The sequence below is a fragment of the Seriola dumerili genome, unplaced genomic scaffold (genome assembly GCF_002260705.1).
Source record: "Seriola dumerili isolate Sdu_G_001 unplaced genomic scaffold, Sdu_1.0 BDQW01000147.1, whole genome shotgun sequence".
NCBI lineage: Eukaryota > Metazoa > Chordata > Actinopteri > Carangiformes > Carangidae > Seriola > Seriola dumerili.
The window spans coordinates 1,428,825-1,453,339 of NW_019174402.1; the positions used below are offsets into that span (position 1 = coordinate 1,428,825).

General features: G+C 40.9%; 1 protein-coding gene across 9 annotated transcripts; it reads left to right on the plus strand.

Annotated features, from left to right (window-relative positions):
• The first annotated feature begins 773 nt into the window (after positions 1-773).
• cnot1 (CCR4-NOT transcription complex subunit 1) lies at positions 774-24,496 on the plus strand. 9 transcript variants are annotated; one of them, XM_022749989.1, is made up of 49 exons: positions 774-870; positions 2,487-2,782; positions 2,909-3,016; positions 5,386-5,484; positions 5,751-5,819; positions 6,020-6,074; positions 7,014-7,217; positions 7,300-7,468; positions 7,902-8,028; positions 8,517-8,627; positions 8,838-9,008; positions 9,212-9,339; positions 9,680-9,920; positions 10,100-10,219; positions 10,564-10,686; positions 10,840-10,991; positions 11,201-11,351; positions 11,579-11,792; positions 12,151-12,276; positions 12,783-12,907; positions 13,081-13,367; positions 13,452-13,530; positions 13,667-13,924; positions 14,065-14,205; positions 14,294-14,473; positions 14,677-14,793; positions 14,893-15,003; positions 15,228-15,305; positions 15,697-15,874; positions 16,435-16,589; positions 16,750-17,046; positions 17,204-17,344; positions 18,157-18,261; positions 18,370-18,489; positions 18,751-18,945; positions 19,051-19,193; positions 19,324-19,432; positions 19,599-19,768; positions 20,115-20,346; positions 20,439-20,687; positions 20,785-20,948; positions 21,141-21,258; positions 21,388-21,489; positions 21,947-22,120; positions 22,295-22,468; positions 22,568-22,748; positions 23,031-23,163; positions 23,278-23,412; positions 23,580-24,496. In XM_022749989.1, the coding sequence occupies exons 2-49, from the start codon at positions 2,681-2,683 to the stop codon at positions 23,656-23,658; spliced, it is 7,200 nt and encodes a 2,399-aa protein (XP_022605710.1). In that variant the 5' UTR covers positions 774-870; positions 2,487-2,680; the 3' UTR covers positions 23,659-24,496. The 9 variants fall into 9 exon arrangements, with proteins under 9 accessions (XP_022605710.1, XP_022605716.1, XP_022605712.1 ...); XM_022749995.1 differs by having other exon boundaries at positions 22,295-22,444; XM_022749991.1 differs by having other exon boundaries at positions 13,676-13,924.
• Positions 24,497-24,515: the final 19 nt, after the last annotated feature.

A 24,515-nucleotide genomic window follows, 5' to 3' on the forward strand; every position in this document is an offset into this window, starting at 1 on the left:
TGTGGTCTGTGTATAAAGTACAAAGTCAACATGCAGAATGATAAAAAAAATGCTTTACCATGTTTGAATTGTAAATCAAAGCAGTTATACATGTATTATTCAAATTGTATGTATTACACTTCCATAAAGTTGGGGGACTTGAGGGAGACAGGGAGAACCTTTGATAGGCCTTTCAAATTTTATGGGCCTATCATACACCAAGGTATTTGCAGAGTTATGAAACAAAAAACACGTTCAATTTTAATCAAGAAAACTGTGACAGTTTTTCTTCGTTTTCCATCATCTAGAATTAATGGAATAACTGAATGAATAGATGGCACGGAGATTTGACGAGTTCACGTGGGCTTTTACAATTGAAAGGTGCTTATGACCACCACAAGCACCAGCACAAATAGCTTTGCATTGGTTTGAATGTTTATCATAAGGTGGATCTATAAGTAACGTGAGCTATGAAGTGTGTCATTATACGTATGATGGCTCTCATATTTAATTTCAACAATCTGGCTTCACCGCCTCACTGTCTGCGTCGCCAATTTCCCGTGTCCAATATGTTCATACGCATATGTCAGATTTTCCGTACAGGTACATACATTCTCCCGTCAAGTTTGTTTTTATAGAGGTACACCGTTTTGTGCGTACGCAACGGTTATAAATGAGGCCCCAGGTGTCTACTGGCGAGCACCTTACGTTTGTGTCGCGCGGATAAGCTCACGCACTCGTCTCGAACCGTGAGCGCGCCGCGGTGGTGACAGTCGCCATTTTATTTTGAAAATCAAACAGTACTGGAGGCACAGCGACCCTACTATTTCGTCAAGTTTGCTGTGAGAAACAAGAAGGGATGAACATCTGAATTACTTTCTTGGAAGCACGGTGAGATTTATAATGTATTTTGTAAACAACCGTCGACAGATTTATATATAACACATAAGTAACGATATTTGTACGGAGGATGGCCGTTAGCCACCAGCGCGGGGTAGGTGTATTTCCTGAAAAGCAGCTGTCATATTGGTCACATCAAGAAAGTAATAATTCTTTCATTTAGCCGCATTTCTCGTGCAGTGTAGTTTTCAGTAATTATATTAGTCATATTGTTTCAGGAGACAATATAGACACTAGCTCGGTGAAACGTTTGTGCGTCGTTAAAAGATAGCACTTGCAACTATAATGTTAGCGAATCCATAGACTAGTCGGAGCCCATAGAAATAAGCTAACGTTAACAAGGTTAATGCTAATGTTAGCTGGCAAGATCGCGCAAAACCCATCCGCAATACTCGCGGCCTACAGGCTCACGGCCAAGGCATGTGTAACGGTTTCGAGGTCTTAGTGATTTGTTAGCAAGTCACGCTGGTATGAAAATGTGTATTGAAGCACATAGTTAATTGACTTTGTAGATTCATACACCCCGTCTTGAAACAAGCTCGTGTTGCTGATGTTAGCTTCACGGAAATGCTAATTTGATAGCATTAGCTCGTAGCCTAGAGGGAGTTGGTAAGATTTCACAGAGGTTAACGTTAGCTATTGACCACGGGCAAGTTGTACCGATTAGAAGAGAAATTAATATAGAGCAAAGGCCTAAAGTATGCCATAGTAAACGAATACAAGTTTAACGGTTAATGTTAAAGATTACTTAATTATCCAGTAAACATGTAGGCTAACATTAACTTCAACTTAACCCTAGCAAGTGTTTACCAGCGTCATGGTGATGTTAGCTTAAGTAGTTAGCTAGATGGCCCCACTTGCCACAAGAGTATGGTCACTGACGCTTGTTTTAAATCCATTAACTAACATAGCCGCATATCATTAAAATGTCTGGCTAAAATTATGACTCCGCTTTACGCGCAATAACGTGAAGTTAGCTTGCGAGTACTTTACTGTCTTGATTTGCTACCTTAAATTAGCTTGCTCTTTGTCTGAGTGGGTGAGTTTAACTCTATTAATTAGGCATTAGAAATTTCTGGTTAATTGCTCTTAATGCTGTGCACTGCTGTATTGATTGATGATACAGCGGTAGTAATTATGCTATTGTAAGCAGAGAAGTTGGTTAGTACGGTGAGCAACCTAACTAGCTTTGAATCCGTGAGCCAGCTATTGGCGTACAGTCGAGGCCTAGTACAGGCTACTGGCACGATGAGTTTATATAACTGTACAATATCTCCGTGAAAATGGTATACTCGGCTGCAAAGGTTTAACTCATACTGTCCGAATTAGTAGAGAAATGTGTGAGCAGCAGACGTGAAAATAAGTTGTTAGTGCACCTCGGGTCTGCCATGCACGTAGGCCTCAAAGCCTGTCACAATATTTTGTGTTGTGAGTGGATGGTAAATATTACCCTGCATGAAAGTAAAACATCAGCATTCTAAGTTTAGTACTTCTTTGTTTACAGAGGAATTCCACCCTTTCTGTCTCATGTGTCTTTATTTGTTTGTATTGCAAAATGTTTAATATATGTAAAAAATCAATTATAAACTTTTGTCCTTTCATTACAGATGCTGAACTTGATTTTAAACTGAAGGACTTTACCTAGCACCGGGAGCCACTGATCGGGAAAATCATTTGGAAGCCAACATTTTTAACACCTTTTGGGGGGGGGGAGCAGAAGTAACCTATCACTGAAGTGACTAAAGGGGAATAATGGTGATTTTGCGCCGTGCTCGGCCGCCTGCTTCCGCCCCAACCAGCAATGAATCTTGACTCGCTCTCGCTGGCTTTGTCTCAAATCAGCTATCTGGTGGACAATTTAACAAAGAAAAATTACAGAGCCAGCCAGCAAGAAATACAGCATGTAAGTGGTATCAAAGACATCAAGTGCATTTTCTGTCAACAGAGCTCTTATAGTATATCAGTGTGAAGTGTATGGAAATATCTCCATGTGTCCACATGTATTGATGTTTTCCCTGTCCTGTCACAGATTGTAAATCGTCACGGTCCTGAGGCAGACAGGCATCTACTACGCTGTCTCTTCTCCCATGTGGATTTCAGTGGCGATGGTAAAAGCAGTGGCAAGGATTTTCACCAGGTAATTTTTGATTAGAAACACTGATATTTTTTCTTAGCATTAATAGTAGTACAATTGCTGCAAAAACTAAGTGTTTTTATTTAGTAAGCAAAACAGGGTTTCAGGGGTAGCATTTGTTTTTCAGTTTCTTAGTTAAATTAATTTTACAGGTTTCTCATTTACTGTTTGCCGTGTGCACACCACCAGCTGACTGAAAACACATTGATAAAACGCTGAGCGTTTAGAAATAAGAACTGCTTACTGGAAAACCAAGAGCTAATTTTTAGAAATGTATAAGACACCCATTCCCGCAAACTTTTTTTTTTGTTTGTTTGTTTTTTTGTTTTAACATATGTTGAAAGATAGCACTAACCATCATGAAACACAGAATTCCAATGAGAAATGTAGCCCTGTGGCGAGAGATCTATAATGCATAAAAATATCTATTCTTAAACTAGATGAATACAAATAATGGTAAAAAGACAGATATGTTCTAATAAAATATTGAAACATTTTGGCATAATTGTAGTCCTGAAACAAACAACAATAAAAAGAAACATTTGTCTTTTAACATTTACAATTTATATAGAACTATTTTATTCTTTAACACAGCTGCTGCGGTAGTTTCACATCTCCTTCTTTCAAAAATTTGACAGTTTCATTTAAGAGATGGGATCAAACTACTCTAGCTGGTCTTCTGGAGGCGCATGTTCAGTAAATGAGTAGTAAATTGTCACAATAACAAAATATCTTTGTTTTGCATCTCCAACAAACTTTGTGAATTTATCATAAATATTTGATATTTAACCTAGCCCTTATCCCGAAACTGTCCCAGACCATGAACACATAAGTGTGATTAACATTACCTGAAATTCTTGCCCGTTGTGACTGTTATTGCACTAGTGCCTACAATATAGGCAAAGTTTGTGTGGTTGTGTTTTTCCCTAAATAATCAAATTGCCACATTCTCCTTCCAGTTCCTCAAATTCAAATTTACTGGCTATGAGATATTGGTAGCTGTCACAGAGTTCACTGAAACCCTCTACAGTTTCACATTAATTTACCGATTGGTCGAATACTGATATCTTAGAACACCGAGCCTGACAAACATCTATATTTCTCTCTTACTCACTAACTTAGTAGTTATGCGGTTCTAAGTACAACCATTCAACGTGTTATTAAAATACGGATCTGAGACAAGATCTGATAAATTGAACTGAGACACTTTTTTTTTTGGTCGGGTGGTTATTGTTTAAGTAAGATTATTCTGCCCGAACGGCATTTTGGATGCTTGGATAGCATCAGAAGCCCCTCTCACCCTCATCTTTCCGTCATCGGATAGAGGATGTCTGTACAACCATACTCTGTAACTCTTCAAGACCACAATCAGACATCTGTACCCACTTCATCCCATGATTTGTCAGGTGTGCTGAAGTCAGAGATGAGCCAGGCACTATACTTCTCTCTCTAGCTCTCCTTTTCATTTGTTACACAACTATTTGTGGCACTTTTCATGTGAACAACTGAGTGTAACACTGAATGTTTTCCAAGAGGGACTTTCTGAAAATGTGCATCGTTAACCCTGATTTTGAATAATGTGATGTTACCCCCTCTCTCTGTGACGGCTGGCTTTTCACTCCACCTTCCAGTCTGTTTGCTTGGAAAAGCCAGAAGCCCATTTCCAACATGGCCGGACAGCACATCTTAACAACTAGTTCTGAGAGGCCATAAAGTTGCCCTTATTCTTCCCAACTAGACTAGACCAACGAGTGCTTTCCTTCGATTTTAGAGTCGGTGAAAAAAATAGCATTATTAATTTATTAGTTTAAAAACAAAAGCATAACTTGCACAGGTTCCTTCTATAGGATGCTGTCTGTCTATTCAGCAGCATTTGAAAACTTTGCAATTTGTACTAAACAGAGAGATGGTGCTTAAATCACTGGATGCTTACAACTGTCCCCCCTGAACTGAATGCATTTACCTCATAGGATATTGATTATTGCACCCATCACCTTTTTATATTTGGCACAGTTTACCCTCACTAACTCCTCTACCTCTAATCATTAGCTCTCTAGGTTTATGTGTGTTTTCTGTCCCGTTTGTGCATACATCTCAAAAGAGCTTTGTTGGGAAACTTGTATTTCATAATGAATTTCTTTTACTTTACATAAATTGGCAGATTCTTTGATTTACAGTCTTAATAGTATTTTCATCCCCATTATGCTCATGGTAGAATTTTCATCATTGGGTAGACATGTGAGTTAATACTGAAATTTAGTTTCATAATGATTCTTGTTACAGATTTATTGTCTTATTTTGCTCTTCACCTGCCTGTGTTCTCTTCATTCTCTTCTTCCCCTCGGTACATTTTGCTTTTCAACTTGCCCAAGACACAGTTTCTGATCCAGGAGTGTGTGTCGCTGATATCAAAGCCAAACTTTATCTCTACTCTCTGTTACGCCATTGACAATCCCCTGCACTACCAGAAGGTAAGAATTTTCACTTTAGTGAAGACGTACTACTAAAGGCAAGCATTTAAATACATTCATAGGTTAGAATTAGCTGAATCAGAAATCTGTTTTTATTAATTTCTGGATCTGAAAAAAAGAATTGCACTAGCTTTCAGTTGGCGTGTCAGGCTGAAACTAACTCAGACATCAACTCAGAAATACATGCATGTACAAACATATTGCAGGTGTGTATGAATAAGAAAAATTGAGGATTTACATCTCATGTTCATTAAATTGTCTTTCAGAGTTTGAAGCCATCGACCCACCTATTCACTCAATTGAGTAAAGTTCTTAAGCTCAGCAAGGTCCAAGAGGTAAGCCAAGTCTGCAATGGGCATCATTAATTACCAAATTAAAAGGGACAGTGGAGATACAGTTACATAGTTTACATTTTGCAGTTAAGAAATATTGTCACCTGTCATATGTTTGACCTGAAAGCCTCTTATCTGAAATGGGGAAGCACATTACAAATTATTTTGGAGTATTATTTTTAATGTATTCATTTACTCCCCAGGTGATATTTGGCCTTGCTTTGCTCAACTCCAGCAACACAGACCTTCGCGGCTTTGGTAAGTAGTTCTGGAGCCTGATGTATTGAAACCTGTAGCAAACATGATCTGAATACCAAGTTATCATAACAATTTCCACATTAGTGAATCTTTTTCTTGAGGTAAAACTAGGTTGCCCCAAACCTTTTTTTATTGTATTAAACTTTGGCTGAAATTATAAATACAAATAAAAAGGCCTATACATGTCCTTTTTGTATCTAAACAAAGGACTTGATGTTTTATGTGTTGTGTGGCATCCAGTTACACAAAACCACAAAATATTCCTTTACTTGCACTATAGGCAAATCAGCATTCTTTAATTATTAAACTTGTTGATCACAAATGCAAGGCGCCACCCATGGAGGTAGTAGTAGATGATATGGTATGCAGGACATTAGACTCTAAGGCTATTTACAATCACCAGTTGGCACCAGGAGCCAAAGATAAACTGACGTAAATGAACAGTATGGATATGCTGAAATATAATTAAACGTCAAGTGCCATCGTCTGCACTTACTCCCAACAGAAACTACAATGAAACGTGTACGTGTAATTGGTTAGCATTATGAATAGTTTAACTGTTTGGAATAAAGTCTGTAATTATTAATGATTTTTCATGGATTGTGCTTAGATTGAAGCAAGATTTGAAATTCACCAAACACTTGGAAAGACATGCATTGTCTATGCATGCAGGCCAATGGTGTTAGTGGCAAGAAAGCGAAGGTGTGTTAATTAAGCCTTTTTAAGTTAATGTTGCATTTCATCAAGTTGTGAGAAGGATTGGTAACATTTGGGCACAGCAAAAAGAGGTGTTTGTTTAAATGATCTGAAGTTGTTTAATCACCACATCACTAATCCTAACCCCAAAATTGTGTTTTTGATAAGGGATCATCAACACAGAGAAAATTTCAGAAAAGCAATCTAACTTGTCTTACCTAGTTGTTTTTGACTGTTTTTCAGCTGCGCAGTTCATCAAGCAGAAACTTCCAGACCTCCTGCGGTCATACGTTGACGCTGATCTCGGAGGAAACCAGGAAGGTGGCTTCCAAGACATTGCCATAGAGGTCTTGCACCTACTGCTCTCCCATCTACTGTTTGGCCAGAAGGGAGCCAGCGGGGTAGGGCAAGAGCAGATTGACGCCTTCCTCAAGACACTTTGCCGAGGTATGGTGGATCAATACATATTTCCTCTGTTTTTCCAATGTTGCTGTGCCACAGTTGTTTGTATAATTGTGTGTTGTTTCAGATTTCCCCCAGGAGCGCTGCCCTGTGGTGCTCGCACCACTGCTGTACCCTGAAAAACGGGACATTCTCATGGACAGGATCCTGCCAGACTCGGGGGAGTTAGCTAAGACCATGATGGAGAGTTCTCTTGCAGAATTCATGCAAGAAGTTGGCTATGGCTTCTGTGCTAGGTGAATTTATTCTTTTAAGCTAAATCCACAACTAACACATTCAAATTTAAAATGCTCCTGTGTGTACAAGTCTTTCAGTGCAATGCCACTGAATGCAGAGTAATAACGTGAAAAACCAGTTATGGTGCATTCCAACATGGCAACATTTGGCTGCCAAGGCGCTATTGCATGCATTGTACATGACTGAGACACTGAATACAGATCTCGTAGACACCATTTAGTTTACAATAACATGTTTTTTCTAACACGTTTTACGACAAAAGAAGTTGTAAAAATTAACAATCTAAAGGCTAAAAACAAGGTGTTTGCCCAGATTTTGTTCTTTACTTTTCTATCCCCCATATCATTTCTGAGTGATTGTAATTAATATTGAATGATGTTGATGGCTCATAGTCAACACTGACCTATTTGGCCTATTTGTCTTTGTATCCAGTGTGGATGAGTGCAGAAATATAATCCTCCAGTATGGGGTGAGAGAAGTGACGGCCAGCCAGGTAGCCAGGGTCCTGGGCATGATGGCTCGTACCCACTCTGGCTTAACTGATGGCATCCCTCTACAGGTGAGTTGCTTAATTCAAATTTCTTAATTTTCTTAATTTCTTATTTAATGGAAGGGCCATGGGCTGCCAGAAGTATTAAGGTCTCTTTGATTCTTTTAGTTTGGTTTACTTGATATAGACTAAAGAAAATAATAACATTTAATTGTAGTTGTAGTTCATATATATTCACACTGACTTATTACAACATGGTGCTGCAGGTAGGATATAATGGGTGAAGCAGAGCTTTTTGCTAGAAACAGCTTCATATGAAGATTAACAAGCACGCCTCAGATGTCGTGTGCAGGCTGTGAAATCATAACATTGACCTAAGAGGGACTAAAAATCTCTCTAGAGATGGAGAGTTGGTTAATTAATGACTGTGTAAAAGGAAAGGAGGAATTCATGATGTCAGTATCAATAATTCAATCATTTTAATATTTGTACTGGGTTCAGTACATTTCATTACATCAAAGCTTAAAAGTTCTCTTCTTTTGTGTTTTCTCTTACAGTCCATCTCCGCTCCAGGAAGTGGTATCTGGAGTGATGGTAAGGATAAGAATGATGGCTCGCAGGCACACACTTGGAATGTTGAGGTTCTCATTGACGTCGTCAAAGAAGTGGTAAGTGAACCATCAGTTTATTGCAAATAGTTAGCCAAATAGCCATAACTTTTTCTGAGTAATATTTGTTTGTTTTTTCCCCAAGTTAACACAGTAGTGTGAGTGTAGTCTCACGTAAACCTGACACTGAATGTTGCAGAAATTAGTTTTAGTATCGGATTGTTCTCAAAAATGTCTGAGGATTCACTTTTGTTTTTCTCTGAACCCTAGAATCCCAACCTGAATTTCAAAGAGGTGACGTACGAACTGGATCACCCAGGTTTTATAATCCGGGACAGTAAAGGCCTGCAAATAGTGGTGTATGGCATTCAAAGGGGGTTGGGCATCGAGGTGTTCCCTGTTGATCTCATCTATCGTCCATGGAAACACGCAGAGGGACAGGTAACTGACCGATATCTTCCCCAGCAGGATGATGTGATCCTAAGTGTTTAATTGTAGTGGCAAACTTGAAGGGAATATTTTGCTGTCAAAAATAAGGGTAAAAAAACTAATGCCAATAAAGGAATTCATTTGTGTCTAGACACAGTGCAGTCTATGTGGTTAAGGTGGATCTTTGTGTCTAACTACTTTGTTTCTTTTTTCAGCTGTCGTTCATTCAGCACTCCCTGATGAGCCCAGAGGTGTTTTGTTTTGCTGACTACCCTTGCCACAATGTGGCCACTGATATCCTTAAGGCCCCACCAGAGGATGACAACCGGGAGATTGCCACATGGTAATGAGCTTGTAGTTTGGCTTATTTCTCCTTACTAGGTACAAGTTTTGAGGTTTTCAGATTTTCAACATTCATTTATTTTTAGTTTTCATACATTGTATTTAGCTGCACATTTGAAGCAGCGCCTTGTATCATGTGATCGTGTCATGTGATAATAAATGTCCACATTAGCGAAGCAGGGTTTCCCGTAGCCTGTTATGGTTGAGGCATTTTTGACACACTGAATGCTATTCAGTCCTTGAGTGGTTACATCACTTAAAATGAAATAGGATGCATTGCTGGTTTGAAACTTTTACTGCCGCTATAATGTGTTTGACTGAGTGTCACTAACTCTTAACAGGAAAAGTCTGGACCTGGTGGAGAGCCTGCTAAGGCTGTCTGAAGTGGGTCAGTATGAGCAGGTGAAGCAGCTGTTTAGCTTCCCAATCAAGCACTGCCCAGACATGTTAGTGCTGGCGTTACTGCAGATCTCCACCTCCTGGCACACACTGCGCCATGAACTCATCTCTACCCTCATGCCCATCTTTCTGGGCAACCACCCCAATTCTGCCATTATCCTGCACTACGCCTGGCATGGACAGGTTGGTGTTTGAATCTGTCTTATCATTAATCTTTGGTGATTTCAAGTTAAGAGGTCATGTTTTTTCTCTTTTCCTTTGGTACTTTCATTATTGGTTGTCTTGATTATTTGTCAGTAAGTTTTGTGTTTTTTTGCCTTGGTTATATACTAAAAAAAAAAACCTGTTGGTTCTCTTTCCAGGGACAGTCTCCCTCCATCCGTCAGCTAATAATGCATTCTATGGCTGAGTGGTACATGAGAGGGGAGCAGTATGACCAAGCTAAGCTGTCTCGCATTCTGGATGTGGCCCAGGACTTGAAGGTTTGTCAGAATAGACTAATCATTGACATGAAGATCCCTTTGAATCTTCAACATAAAGCAGAATAATTAGGCAATAGCGTCAAAGCACACAGGACTGTTACACTGAATTTGTTCTGCCATGTTTTTTTTATGATTTACAATTTTTAAGCAGCATTTCATTAGAAAACACAGCTTATAGGTTACAGGGACATACTATTTATCCTGTGAAGAGAAGTGTACAAATGACAGATGATGTGAGATTCAGTGATGCTTCTTATTCTTAGTTTTAGTAATAATTAGTAATAAAGATGGGATAGTGATTTTGTTCTATCCTCAAATACTTACATAAGTTTTCTTTTCTCCAGTCTCTATCGATGCTGCTGAATGGTACTCCATTTGCCTTTGTTATTGACCTTGCTGCACTTGCCTCCCGCCGTGAATACCTCAAACTTGATAAATGGCTGACTGATAAAATAAGAGAGCATGGGGTATGTCTTTCATCTAAAGTCATTCAAGTACATTAATTCTCAAAAATCAATAAGCGTGTTTGTTTTCTTGTTTAACCCATTGTGTTTTGAATATATTACCCTAAGAACATTGTATTTTACAATAATTTTGTGGTGTTTGTTTGTGTGTGGCAGGAACCTTTTATCCAGGCGTGTGTGACATTCCTGAAAAGGCGCTGCCCATCCATTATGGGGGGTCTGGCCCCAGACAAGGACCAGCCTAAAAGCGCCCAGCTGCCACCAGAGACCTTAGCCACCATGCTGGCCTGCCTCCAGTCCTGTGCAGGGTAAGAGGCGATTTAGCTTTGTTTCCCTTACTGTAATTAATTAATTAATTTGCCTCGTGCATTTGATGGTGTGTTGACCACAAAATACTTTTTTGAGAACAATATTGAAACTAAGTTTGTAAAGACCTACTGATAAAGACACCATTCATACTATTGTATACCTCCTTTTTTTAACTTAAGATTTTTTATTTTTTTTACTTCTTCCTTAGGAGTGTGTCCCAGGAATTGTCTGAGACCATCCTGACCATGGTTGCCAACTGCAGCAATGTAATGAATAAAGCCCGGCAGCCGCCACCAGGGGTAATGCCGAAAGGACGTGCCCCCAGCACCAGCAGCCTAGATGCCATCTCACCTGTACAGGTAAACTTTGAAATGCCTTTTTAATGTTAGAAATTGATGGCAACAAAACTGCCTAAAAAAACATAAAATATAACAGATTACACTGATATCTTTGTCATATTGTTATATTTTAACTTTTTAATATATCATTGAACATCATGGATATGTTGCTCAAGCATCCTCAGGTTTGGAGAGTGTCTGGTGACTCTCCCCATCCCTGCCTTATCAACTTTCTCGCTCTTCTCTAGATGGACCCTCTTTCTGGCATGGGTTCCTTGAACTTGGGGGGCACAGCCACCTCCCACACTCAGAGCATGCAGGGTTTCCCAACCTCACTGAGTTCAGCTTTTAGTAATCCCCAGTCCCCAGCTAAGGCCTTCCCACCACTCTCCAACCCAAACCCGAGCACACCATTTGGGGGCATTGGCAGCCTGTCCTCGCAGCTCCCTGGTATGGACTCTGGTACTATGCTATTTGATTATCTTCTTTTTAGACAAACATAAGTTCACTCTGAATATGCAGGTCATACAGCACTATCAAAGCCATTTGATTCAGTCCTCTTTTGTTTTTGTGAGAAACAGTTAGTAGTTACACCTGATATTGATACTATGTATACAGTAAGCTTAAGTAAACTGACAGGTTCAGATCTGTAACTTCATTAGTTTATATCATGTGAAATCCAGTAAAAAGGGACCAGAGAAACATTTTGTAAAGGGTACCACATTTGTCGAAACATCCTGCAGGATCACATAGGGTAGTAGTTCAGACAGTGAAGGGGAGGTGTGGATTGAAATGACTGAAGTGTTGTTTTCACTTCTAGGTCCCTTGGGCTCAGGCATCGGCTCTGGTATTGGCTCGAGTCTAGGGATGCCAACAGTAAGCACCGACCCATTTGGCACCAGGAAGATGAGCACACCAGGCCTGAATCCACCAACCTTTCAGCAGAGTAAGATGAAGGCCTGTAAGTGGTGGTGGTAGTGGTGTGACTGAGAGCCCCGCCCTGCGCTGCTCAGCACTGTATTTCCTCTGCAGTGATAATGATTATTGTCTTAATTGCTTATTTATTTCTAGTGCACCTTAGTGTGCTACACCAATACGGTTTTCAAGTCCTTACCAAGAGCTTTTAGAAGACTCAATTTGTACATCTTCTAAACATTTAGGTGACTTAACTTTCTTTTTCATTTCATGTCATATAACTGATAAAACGTGTTTATCATAGAGGAAATACAGATCAGTCTTCCATTCCTTGTCTGCTTATGCTGACAGCCCCACTTTAGTGTCATTTGTTTCTCTTAAGCATGAAAAAGAGGTCTAACTTGACTTTATCAGTTGGAAACCTTTTTTGTGCGTGATGTATCACTTGACTGCACAATAATTATCATCAGTGTATAAATTACTTGGCCCATGCTGCACCAGCGTTGCACTAAATGTCATGTACCTCTCTTCTCCCAGCTGACCTTTCTCAGGTGTGGCCCGAGGCAAACCAGCACTTTAGTAAGGAGATAGACGATGAAGCAAACAGTTACTTCCAGCGCATCTACAACCACCCACCTCACCCAACTATGTCTGTGGATGAAGTATGTAGTGATGTTATTCATTTGTTTCTTGCTAAAATACAAATTGACCTAAGATAAATATGTGCATACTTTGTGGGAATTATTGGCCACCATTGATTAGTTTTACTCATCCATATTCTAAATAATGTTGCTGCTCTTTAAATCAACTAATCTCCCACTGCATTATTGTGTAGGTACTGGAGATGCTTCAGAGGTTCAAGGATTCTACCATCAAGCGGGAGCGAGAGGTGTTCAACTGCATGCTTCGGAACTTGTTTGAGGAATACAGGTTCTTCCCCCAGTACCCCGACAAGGAGCTGCACATCACTGCCTGCCTTTTTGGTGGAATTATTGAGAAGGGTCTTGTTACATACATGGCCCTGGGCTTAGCCCTCCGATATGTCCTTGAAGCCTTAAGAAAACCCTACGGATCTAAAATGTATTACTTTGGAATTGCTGCCCTAGATAGGTTCAAGAACAGGTAATGACATGTTTTCTGTTGTAAAATCACTATTAATATAACGTCAGTCATCTTGTGTCGAGCTAACATATCTTATATTTCTAGACTAAAGGACTACCCTCAGTATTGTCAACACCTCGCTTCAATTGCCCACTTCTTGCAGTTCCCCCATCATTTACAAGAGGTAATCAGGTTTCCTTAATTTATTTCATTTTTGCTCACCATTCTTAAAGTCTTAGTTTATCCCGGCACTGATGAAAGAAAGGGCTTCCCAAATACAGATAAATTAAATCTCTCGCTCTGCACCTTTCAATATCCTGTGTGTGCAGTATATCGAGTATGGCCAACAGTCACGGGACCCTCCGGTGAAGATGCAAGGCTCCATCACCACACCTGGAAGTCTAGCACTGGCACAAGTTCAAGCCCAGGCCCAGTCACAGCAACCTGGTGGTCCCAAAGCCCCACAGCAAGGTCAGCCCAGCACCCTTGTCACCACCACCACAACCACAACCACAGCAGCCAAGACCACCACCATTACAAGACCAACGGCTTCCAGCGGCTTCAAGAAGGATGTGCCTGTGAGTTTGACTTATGACCAAACATCCGAATATGTTTGTTGTCAGTGCTTTACAATTGGTTTGTTTTTCTGCATGGAAAAAAATATACAGTATTTAGACACAAGTTTCAAATATTTAATTGTTCTTGCTCCTACCTGCAGCCATCCATAAACACTACCAATATTGATACCCTGCTGGTGGCCACTGACCAAACAGAGAGGATTGTAGAGCCTCCAGAGAATGTCCAGGAGAAGATTGCTTTTATCTTCAACAACCTTTCTCAGTCCAACATGACACAGAAGGTAAAGGGACACTGACAAAACATCACTGTATCTCAAGAACCTTAGTAGTCAAATAAGGCTTCTTTTGAATGGTATCTCCTGCTTCCAGGTTGAGGAGTTGAAAGAGACAGTGAAGGAGGAGTTTATGCCCTGGGTGTCTCAGTACCTGGTGATGAAGCGTGTCAGCATTGAGCCCAACTTCCACAGTCTGTACTCCAACTTTCTGGACACTCTCAAGAACCCGGAGTTTGTCAAGATGGTTCTGAATGAGACTTACAGAAATATCAAGGTAAAACAAGGGCTTCAAAATCTTCAAAAGAGCAAACATTTTGTTTTTTATTTGCTACCTACTATAAATAGTTTTTGAGTGTTTTGCCTGCCAAATACTTCCCTAGTATAAAATATTTCTCATTAGCCCTTTTCAAACATGATACATCAAACATTGTACAATACTGACATGTCCCTCACATCTTTTTTTTTTTTTTTTTGCAGGTCCTCTTGACCTCAGACAAGGCAGCTGCCAATTTCTCTGATCGCTCCCTGCTGAAGAATCTGGGCCACTGGTTGGGCATGATTACACTGGCCAAAAACAAGCCAATCCTCTATACAGTAAGATTTTGTGACAAGTTTGTTGGCTCTATAATTTAGTGGTGGGTCTCCTGTCACATTTTTGAGTTGGTTAAATTTATTTTTCCACCTTTTTCCTAGGATCTGGAGGTCAAGTCTCTGTTACTGGAGGCCTATGTGAAAGGCCAGCAGGAGCTACTGTATGTGGTTCCTTTTGTGGCCAAAGTTTTGGAGTCCAGTCTACGTAGCATGGTGAGTAACACAGGTGTAGGCTGAGAGACATCCATGCGATTGGGATTACCTCATACCACTGCCCATATAAGATAATGTAATGTTTACTTCAGACAAAAATATTGTGTTTTATTATTTCCTCAAACATAGTGAATAGAAGAATGAATGTATCTGATTTCACCATTTGATGTTCCTTGGATTCTTTATGGTGATTTTAACCAATGTGTGTTTCTTTGATCCTGTAGGTTTTCAGGCCCCAGAACCCCTGGACTATGGCCATCATGAATGTCCTTGCTGAGCTTCATCAGGAACATGACCTCAAGGTAATAGAATACTCTCCCTAGTAGCCATTTAAACCCAAGCAGCAGACTGTAAGTGCAGTCCATTGAAACCATAGTAAAGAGGGTCATGGCTTTTTCCTTTTAACATTTTTGGTTTGGTGCGAGTTATGCCCTTCTGTTGTTACATAACAGTAATATATTTGACTTAAATGTAACCCAGCTAGATCCAACAATATATATTTAAACTCTAAATCTTAAATAGGCCTGAAACTACATGTTGTCACGTGTAGCTATGATATATCTACCAAGTATACTACCAATAAAATCCAGTTAAAATGGAATTATTACTGTACCAAGATGAATAAATCCAATTAAAATATATTAGTAGACAAGTGTAAAATTATTGCTCACATTGTTCTCTTGTTTATTGCAGCTGAACTTAAAGTTTGAGATTGAAGTTCTGTGTAAGAACTTGTCCCTGGACATCAATGACCTGAAGCCAGGAAATCTGCTTAAGGACAAGGAGAAGCTAAAGAGCCTGGAGGAGCAGCTATCCGCACCAAAGAAAGAGGCAAAGCCCCCAGAGGAGATGCTACCAGTTTCTACCACAGGTGGATGCTCCATATTTGTTCAGTTTTTTGATGTTCTTCTTAACCTTCAACTACATCTGAACTATTGTGTTTTAACTGTGCCTTAGGCAATGATAATCAGTTAAAAACTAAAAATATGAATGTATACTGTTTGCCTTTTAATGCTTTGTAATAAACCTGTGTTACATGTATTGAGCTGTGGTTTAGAAGTATTAACTTCATGTGAAAACAGAACTGCACTAATGACTCTCGTCCCAAATGATTGAAGAAATTAACCATTACCCTTCTAAAACTATTGAAGTCTGGCATAAACCTAAGATAATCTTTATTACATTTGAACATGAGGTTAATAATTCACATATCAGTATCTTAAAAATGTGTGATTTTCACTGTATCACCAACCCCTGTTTTGTCGTTTCGGCTTTCTTTTTCTCCGAAGTTCTTTGAGAACACTCTGAGAAGTATTTAAGAGCTTAGTTTTAATTGTTTTCGTCACTTGTTTGCTTGCTTTCTGTTAATGTTGTCTGGACAAGCTGCTTTTTCTTGTGATTTTAATCAAACTAGCGTTTTGTGACCAACAGGAGACTTTGTTCCATTTGCAGCTCCTCCCTCAACTCCAGCTGCCACCACCACCACTTGCACAACCACCGGGCCCCCCACCCCACAGTTCAGTTACCATGACATCAATGTGTATGCCTTGGCAGGCCTGGCTCCACACATCAATATAAATGTCAATGTAAGTATTGGGTACCTGCAAACCCCTGGCAGAAATGTTAATGAAGTCAGTGTACCACTTAAGACACACACCCTCTCTTTCATCTTTTCTTTCTTCTTTAATTCTTTTGATTGTAATCCCTTCCTTGACTTTTCTCTAATGCTCCATCTCTTCTCTTCAGATCCCTCTGCTACAGGCCCATCCTCAGTTAAAGCAGTGTGTGCGTCAATCAGTAGAGCGAGCTGTTCAGGAGCTAGTGCATCCTGTAGTTGATCGCTCTATCAAAATTGCCATGACAACCTGTGAGCAGATTATTAGGAAGGACTTTGCCCTGGATTCGGAGGAGTCCCGCATGCGTGTCGCTGCCCACCATATGATGAGAAACCTGACTGCAGGCATGGCCATGATCACCTGCCGTGAGCCCCTGCTCATGAGCATTGCCACCAACCTTAAGAACAGCTTTGCTGCTGCACTGAGGGTAAGCTGAAAAACCTCCATAAAGGCTTATCTCTTCAATTGCTAGTGCTCCATAAGATATACAGAGCTTTATTTGCCTACACACCCATCCTCCCTTCTGTTTGTCTGATAGTTTGTATCATTCCTGCTTCTTTAACTTACTCTGTTTATTCTCCCAGGCACCTACCCCCCAACAGAGGGAAATGATGGAAGAGGCTGCTGCACGGATTGCTCAAGACAACTGTGAATTGGCTTGCTGCTTCATTCAGAAAACGGCCGTGGAGAAAGCTGGTCCTGAAATGGACAAGAGACTAGCAACGGTGAGACTTAAAGAAGACCAGCACAGCAGCTGGAAATGCATTTCTGATATCAGCTGTGGCTAGTGTCCCCTCAGAATGAAATGTGTGAAAATCAATTAAGCCATTTTCATGATCAACATTAGTTGAAAATAATTATTTATAAAAATCTATAATTAGTGCCAGCCCCAAGACAGAGTGTTAGTCAAAGTTAAGTTTTTACAACTACGAATATTGATGCGTGATATACCGATACTAGAAAGGTATTGCAATACCCTGCTGTTAAAAACTGTACTAAACCCAACTTTATCAGTACCCATACTTAAAGAATGACTCTATTTTAATAAGAGCTGTATCTCCTGAGTTGTGTTGATGTGTGACAGTGGAGCAGAGTGTCTGTACAGCCGTCTGCTTCCACTCTACATGAAAGCAAAAAAACAATAGGCACAAATACCAGTGCTCTCGCTGACTGTTCACAGCTTGTTGACAAAGCAGATGCACAAAGCGAAATATGGCAATATTTTGCTCACTCAGATATGTAAGCAAAATATTTAGCGAGGTCATGCATCAAAGTCATAAATTTGGTGTTGTGACAGCACTAATTCAGAACTATGCATGTTCCTCTTGATGGGGATTTTTATTGCCACCATGACTAAAGACAGTACTAGCAAACTTTTTCTTTTAGAGGTAAAATCCTCTGCTAGGATGCATGAGGATTTCACAAGTCGTGTAAATTGTATAATTTTCATTATCATCTTTTGTGTTATTCAAGTTAAAATATATTTTGCTTTGAAGGAAAAGTGCCAGGTTTATTAATCAGATCTCTACTCTTGTAGGAGTTTGAGCTGAGAAAGCATGCACGCCAAGAGGGACGGCGTTATTGTGATCCTGTTGTTCTGACTTACCAAGCTGAACGTATGCCTGAGCAGATCAGACTCAAGGTAAGATCACATCCAGTCATGCAAATAACAGAGATGTATCCACAGACTGATGACGGTCTGTGGAGGCTTTTTTTCTGATAAGTAACAAAATGCATGTCTATGTTGTAGGTGGGAGGAGTGGACCCGAAACAACTGGCTGTATATGAGGAGTTTGCCAGGAACGTTCCAGGTTTCCTACCCAGTAATGATCTCTCACAGCCCACTGGATTCTTGGCTCAGCCCATGAAGGTGAGTTTTTTTCTTCTTCTTGTGAAACCCCAAACTAAACTGTTTACAGTGCTTATCAAAAAACAATTGTTTATTTTTCAGATTTTTGCCAGTCTTGACCAAAAGCAAACAATTACCCTAACAGAAATAAAATAAATCAGCCAACACTTAAACTAAGTTCTTCTTTTTTTTTTTCAATGTCAAGAAATTTGGGTCACAGATGGGTATTGCCGTTTTAAACCCACACAAATGAATTCCATCTTTCTATATTTCTGTTCACAGCAACAGGCATGGGCCACAGATGATGTAGCTCAGATCTACGATAAGTGCATGGCAGACTTGGAACAACATCTTCATGCCATACCTCCTGCCCTTGCCATGAACCCCCTGACCCAGGCATTGCGCAGCCTGCTGGAGGCTGTGGCTTTGGCCAGGAACTCCAGGGATGGCATCGCTGCACTTGGCCTTCTGCAGAAGGTAGGACAGTTACTTTTATGGCTGCAGTTAAGTCTTTAGAAATGGTGAGAGAGAATTAATTTGTGTTAGCCTGTGCTTTGCTAAGTTGGTTTCTCTATTTTCCAGGCTGTGGAAGGTCTTCTTGATGCTACTAGTGGGGCTGATGCTGACTTGCTGCTTCGCTACAGAGAGTGCCACCTGCTGGTGCTTAAAGCCCTGCAGGACGGACGTGCCTATGGACCACAGTGGTGCAATAAGCAGATCACCAGGTGAATCAGGACACATTTAATTTCAAATTGTTACTCCCTGTGGTGCATGTCACAAGGTAGCTCCATAAATGGGATAGTTTGTAATAATTAGTTGGTGTTTCTAATTCGCATGCTGTGTTTTTGTTTACAGGTGTCTGATTGAATGTCGTGATGAGTACAAATACAACGTAGAAGCAGTGGAGCTTCTGATCAGGAACCATCTTGTGAATATGCAGCAGTATGACTTGCACCTGGCACAGGTACATAGTACACACTTTGAGTATCCTACAGTCATTAGTTAACATCAGCTTGTCGTTAATCCTGCACCTTGATCAGGAGATTTGTGATTCAGTTGCTCATGTGTGTGTCTAGCCAAGTAAAGCTTCAAGTGCCATTACTCTAATGTCAGTTTTTGTTTTCTACCAGTCAATGGAAAATGGATTGCACTACATGGCAGTTGCATTTGCCATGCAGTTGGTGAAGCTGTTGCTGGTGGATGAACGCAGTGTCAGTCATGTCACAGAGGCTGATCTGTTTCACACAATTGAGACTTTAATGAGGACCTGTGCACACTCCAGAGCCAACGCACCCGAGGGGTAAAGAACTAGTACAGTGATAAAACATGTGTTTTTCATTTGTTGTATCTATAGACCACAAGTTTCTGTTTCAGAATATGGCTACATTGATAGCAGGAATAGTTAGAAGCCCCAATGCTGCGACCATATTGTGATTATCTGCAACACTGACCCTCTCGCATAGCAAACATTTTACTAGATTTCTTGGGTCACATCGAGTCTAATCCACGTAGTGTTTACCAGTTCATTGTAGATTTTCTGATATTTCGAATTTTGCCCAAGACTTAGTAGTGTATGTGCACAGACCCTTTTAGTTCCCGAATTCAATTGTGTTTTAAAACTGTGTTCTTTTTCTCCTCATTCCCAGTCTTCCCCAGCTTATGGATGTTGTTCGCTCCAACTATGAAGCCATGATTGACCGGGCCCACGGTGGACCCAACTTTATGATGCACTCTGGGATTTCACAGGCTTCAGAATATGATGATCCCCCAGGCCTGAGGGAGAAGGCAGAGTACCTCTTGAGGGAGTGGGTGAACCTCTATCACTCAGCTGCCGCTGGCAGGGATAGCACCAAAGCCTTTTCTGCCTTTGTTGGCCAGGTAAACACTCAGTTATCACTTAAGTAAAAATGCTCAAAAACCAGGACTTTCCTCCTCATGTTTACCACGTCTTCCCTCTTTTCTCTCTCCAGATGCACCAGCAGGGTATCTTGAAGACAGATGACCTGATCACGAGGTTCTTCCGGCTGTGCACAGAAATGTGTGTGGAGATAAGCTATCGGGCACAGGCTGAGCAGCAGCACAACCCAGCAGCCAGTGCAGCCATCATCAGAGCCAAGTGTTACCACAACCTGGATGCCTTTGTGAGGCTCATAGCCCTGCTGGTCAAACACTCTGGAGAGGCCACCAATACAGTGACAAAAATCAACCTCCTCAACAAGGTACAGCAACATGACGTACATAAAAACAGACGTTATAAGGTGATGTATTACACACACAATGCCCGTAATTGATTCTGACTCTACATTCTGCCTCTAGGTGCTGGGTATTGTAGTTGGGGTGTTGATCCAGGACCACGATGTCCGTCAGACAGAATTCCAACAGCTGCCATACCACCGCATTTTTATCATGCTGCTGTTGGAGCTCAATGCCCCTGAACATGTCCTGGAAACCATCAACTTCCAAACCCTCACCGCCTTCTGGTAAGACATCCACGTTCAACAACCACATCTGAACAGTTACCTCCCGCTGAGGAACTGTTCTGTTTGTAGGTCAAAATGATGAATGGCTAGTGCTGATATTGTCCTCAAAATTCAGACGTTTTGAATGTTTTTTTTTTTGTCTGTATGTTACCTGCACTTTGATTTGGATTTAATTTTTCATTTCATCTGCAGCAATACCTTCCACATCCTGAGACCCACCAAAGCACCTGGCTTTGTGTACGCCTGGCTGGAACTCATCTCCCATCGCATCTTCATTGCCAGGATGCTAGCGCACACACCACAGCAGAAGGTACACAAGAATCTAATTTTCACATACTTTTAAAAGCTTACATTCATTATTGTTCAGAGACAAATCTTGCTGCTTTCCCCATCTTTGTGGTTTTTGATTTTGATCTAATTGACTCGTGTTGTCCTCCAGGGCTGGCCCATGTACGCACAGCTGCTGATTGATCTCTTCAAGTACCTGGCCCCTTTCCTGAGGAATGTAGAGCTCAACAAACCTATGCAAATCCTCTACAAGGTGCTCTCTCCTTTTTCCTTAGTAACAGCTGCCTATATCAGACAAGTTTGACAGTTTCTGCCCATTTTTTTGTTTGATTAACCTTGCACTGAAACATGGCATTGTAGATGACTTATGAGAAATTAAGTCATTAATTAATAATAAGTACTTTTTTCCAGTCAGTCAATTTCTGACTGAAACGGTCAACAACTGACAAACACAGTGAAGTGCCCAATATACTGCAATACTTTTTTTGTGATACCTTGATAGACCAATGCCAATATAATGACACTTGATTGACTGGCTGAAGAATGTCTGACTTATTTAGTAGCAAGTATTACATTAAGTGTTTTTAGCAGTGTCAGTTTTTGTGGTAAATGTGCAGATGTTTCCTGTTAAATAATAAATGTTTTAACAAATTGTGAAACTAATGTTGTTTTTCCTCCTGTCTTTTTTTTTTTTTTATTGGCTGTTTCAGGGCACACTGCGAGTGCTCCTGGTCCTGCTGCATGACTTCCCAGAGTTCCTGTGTGACTACCATTATGGTTTCTGTGATGTTATTCCACCCAACTGCATCCAGCTGCGCAACCTCATCCTCAGTGCCTTTCCACGCAACATGAGGCTCCCTGACCCTTTCACACCTAATCTCAAGGTAGAGTCTCTCTCTCACTCTCACTCTGTCTCTCACTCTGAGAAGCGTGGTGGGCATTTCCAGCCTAAAGTCTGGTGTGTTTTGCTTTGTTTGAACATTGATTACAAGACTCAAGATCAATTGTTGATCTAATAAGTCTGTCCTTTATCAATCCCCACCCCTCTCTCTCTGCAGGTGGACATGCTGAGTGAGATCAACATCGCTCCCCGTATCCTCACCAACTTCACAGGCGTCATGCCTTCCCAGTTCAAGAAGGATCTGGACTCGTACCTGAAGACCCGATCACCGGTCACTTTCCTGTCCGAACTGCGCAGCAACCTGCAGGTAGGCAGGCATCTATTCGACGATGTAATTGTTACAAGCACCACCTACAGTATCAAAAATACTTCAATTAATGACAATGCAATTTTGTATTCAACTTTTTAATTTTTATTTTTTGTGTCCTAGGTGTCCAATGAGCCAGGAAATCGCTACAACATCCAGCTGATCAATGCTCTAGTGTTGTATGTAGGCACACAGGCTATTGCTCACATCCACAACAAGGGCAGCAGCCCCTCCATGAGCACGATCACTCACTCTGCACACATGGACATCTTCCAGAACCTGGCTGTGGATCTGGACACTGAGGGTAAGGGAGCAGCAAACAAAATGTATCAGTTTTCTGTCAAATAATAGATGAGCAGTCGGTCAGCACTAAAACCTTCAGGCTGTCTTCCTATACCATCTGTAAAGACAGTTTGACATTAGCTGGGACCCTGTGTGGGTTGCAGGTACATTCAACATGTCAGTCTCTAAAGCTCCAGTGTTACTTGGTAGCAGCAAGTTTTTTTTTTTTTGTTGTTGTAGATTTGAGAAATTCTGCAATAAAGCAGACAATTCTGATCAGGTTTCTGCTGTCATATCTTCTCAGGACGTTACCTGTTCTTGAATGCAATCGCCAATCAGCTGCGATACCCCAACAGCCACACTCACTACTTCAGCTGCACTATGCTCTATCTGTTTGCTGAGGCAAACACAGAGGCCATCCAGGAGCAGATCACCAGGTGAGTCTGAGTGACTTTATCATTTCAAAAGAAGGAATACATCCAGCTATCACCAAGTTGAAGTTAAGTACAAGTGCTGCTAGTTAAAGCGTTGCCCCTCACCCTCCCCTCCAGGGTTCTGTTGGAGCGGCTGATAGTGAACAGGCCTCACCCATGGGGTCTCCTTATCACCTTCATCGAGCTGATCAAGAATCCTGCCTTCAAGTTCTGGAGCCACGACTTTGTGCACTGTGCCCCTGAGATTGAAAAGTAGGTTCCCTGTTTGTACTCGTACTTAATACAGGAACTGCACAAGAATAAAACTCATTGCTGTTTTATGGAGAATGTTGATTATAATAAAGAGATAAAGTATTGTCAGCCTTACCTTCGAACTGTTCTGCTGATGTTAATGTCTTATCCCTCCCCTCTGTCCTCAGGCTGTTCCAGTCAGTAGCCCAGTGCTGCATGGGACAGAAGCAGGCCCAGCAGGTGATGGAAGGCACCGGTGCCAGCTAGCCTGTGCACCAGCCAGCTCGTAGCCCTTGGGAGAGATGCCGCGGCCTTGACCCACTCCCCCACCACACACATGTTGGCACTGGATAAACTGGCAACCACAGTCATTTGAAATGTGGCTGAAAGGACTACTGCTCACGGATCTAAAGATTAGATTTTTGTTTATCCCTTTGGGGCTGAATTCAGAAGGAGAGAATGGGTTGGGACATGCTGTTTAATATACTTTTTTGATGCTTTGATGTAAATATTGAAAAAAGGGAGAACGGGAGAGTAAATAAGTGGAGAACAATTCACATGTCAAATAAAATGTATCCTGACATGTAAAGACATCTTAACATATTTTCACTCACTACCAAAGTCCTTGGTTTGCTTCTCTCCACACAGATCCTTTTTTTCAGACCGTTTTTGTTTTGATTTCAGAGGCTGAATGGTAGATGATTGAAGAAAAAAGCTGCCTGCTATTTTCATTTGATTCCTTTTTATCCCTGAGTGGGACAGGAAGATGTAGTTTAGTCTGCCAGGTGGGGTGGGGGTCTGCTCCTGGTGTGTTGGTGGAGACAGTTTGCTGATGGTTTGTCCAAACTGGCTCTGGACGTCTCTCCCTGGCACTTGTAAAATTGTGCAAAGTGATGGTGACATCGTATCTTGACAATTTGTACAAAGATCCAAATTGAAGAACAACAATAGAAGGACCAATACAGCCCATTTTGTAACATTTTGAATGTTTTGTAAATGTATTGGTCCATGTGTTGTATTTTGTAGTCCTTTCTAGTTTGCCTTTAGTTCTTGCTACTTAACTGCAGTATGCATACATACAGGAAATAAAGCATTCAAACTGCAACGCATCTGTGTTCTTTTAG

Excerpts from the sequence above, each read along its gene's own strand:
- cnot1 (XM_022749989.1), top strand. The coding sequence starts at position 2,681 with ATGAATCTTGACTCGCTCTCGCTGGCTTTGTCTCAAATCAGCTATCTG. Across the intron at positions 8,628-8,837 it reads TTGACGTCGTCAAAGAAGTG|AATCCCAACCTGAATTTCAA; the intron begins GTAAGTGAACCA and ends TCTGAACCCTAG. Across the intron at positions 17,047-17,203 it reads GCTTTGCTGCTGCACTGAGG|GCACCTACCCCCCAACAGAG; the intron begins GTAAGCTGAAAA and ends TTATTCTCCCAG.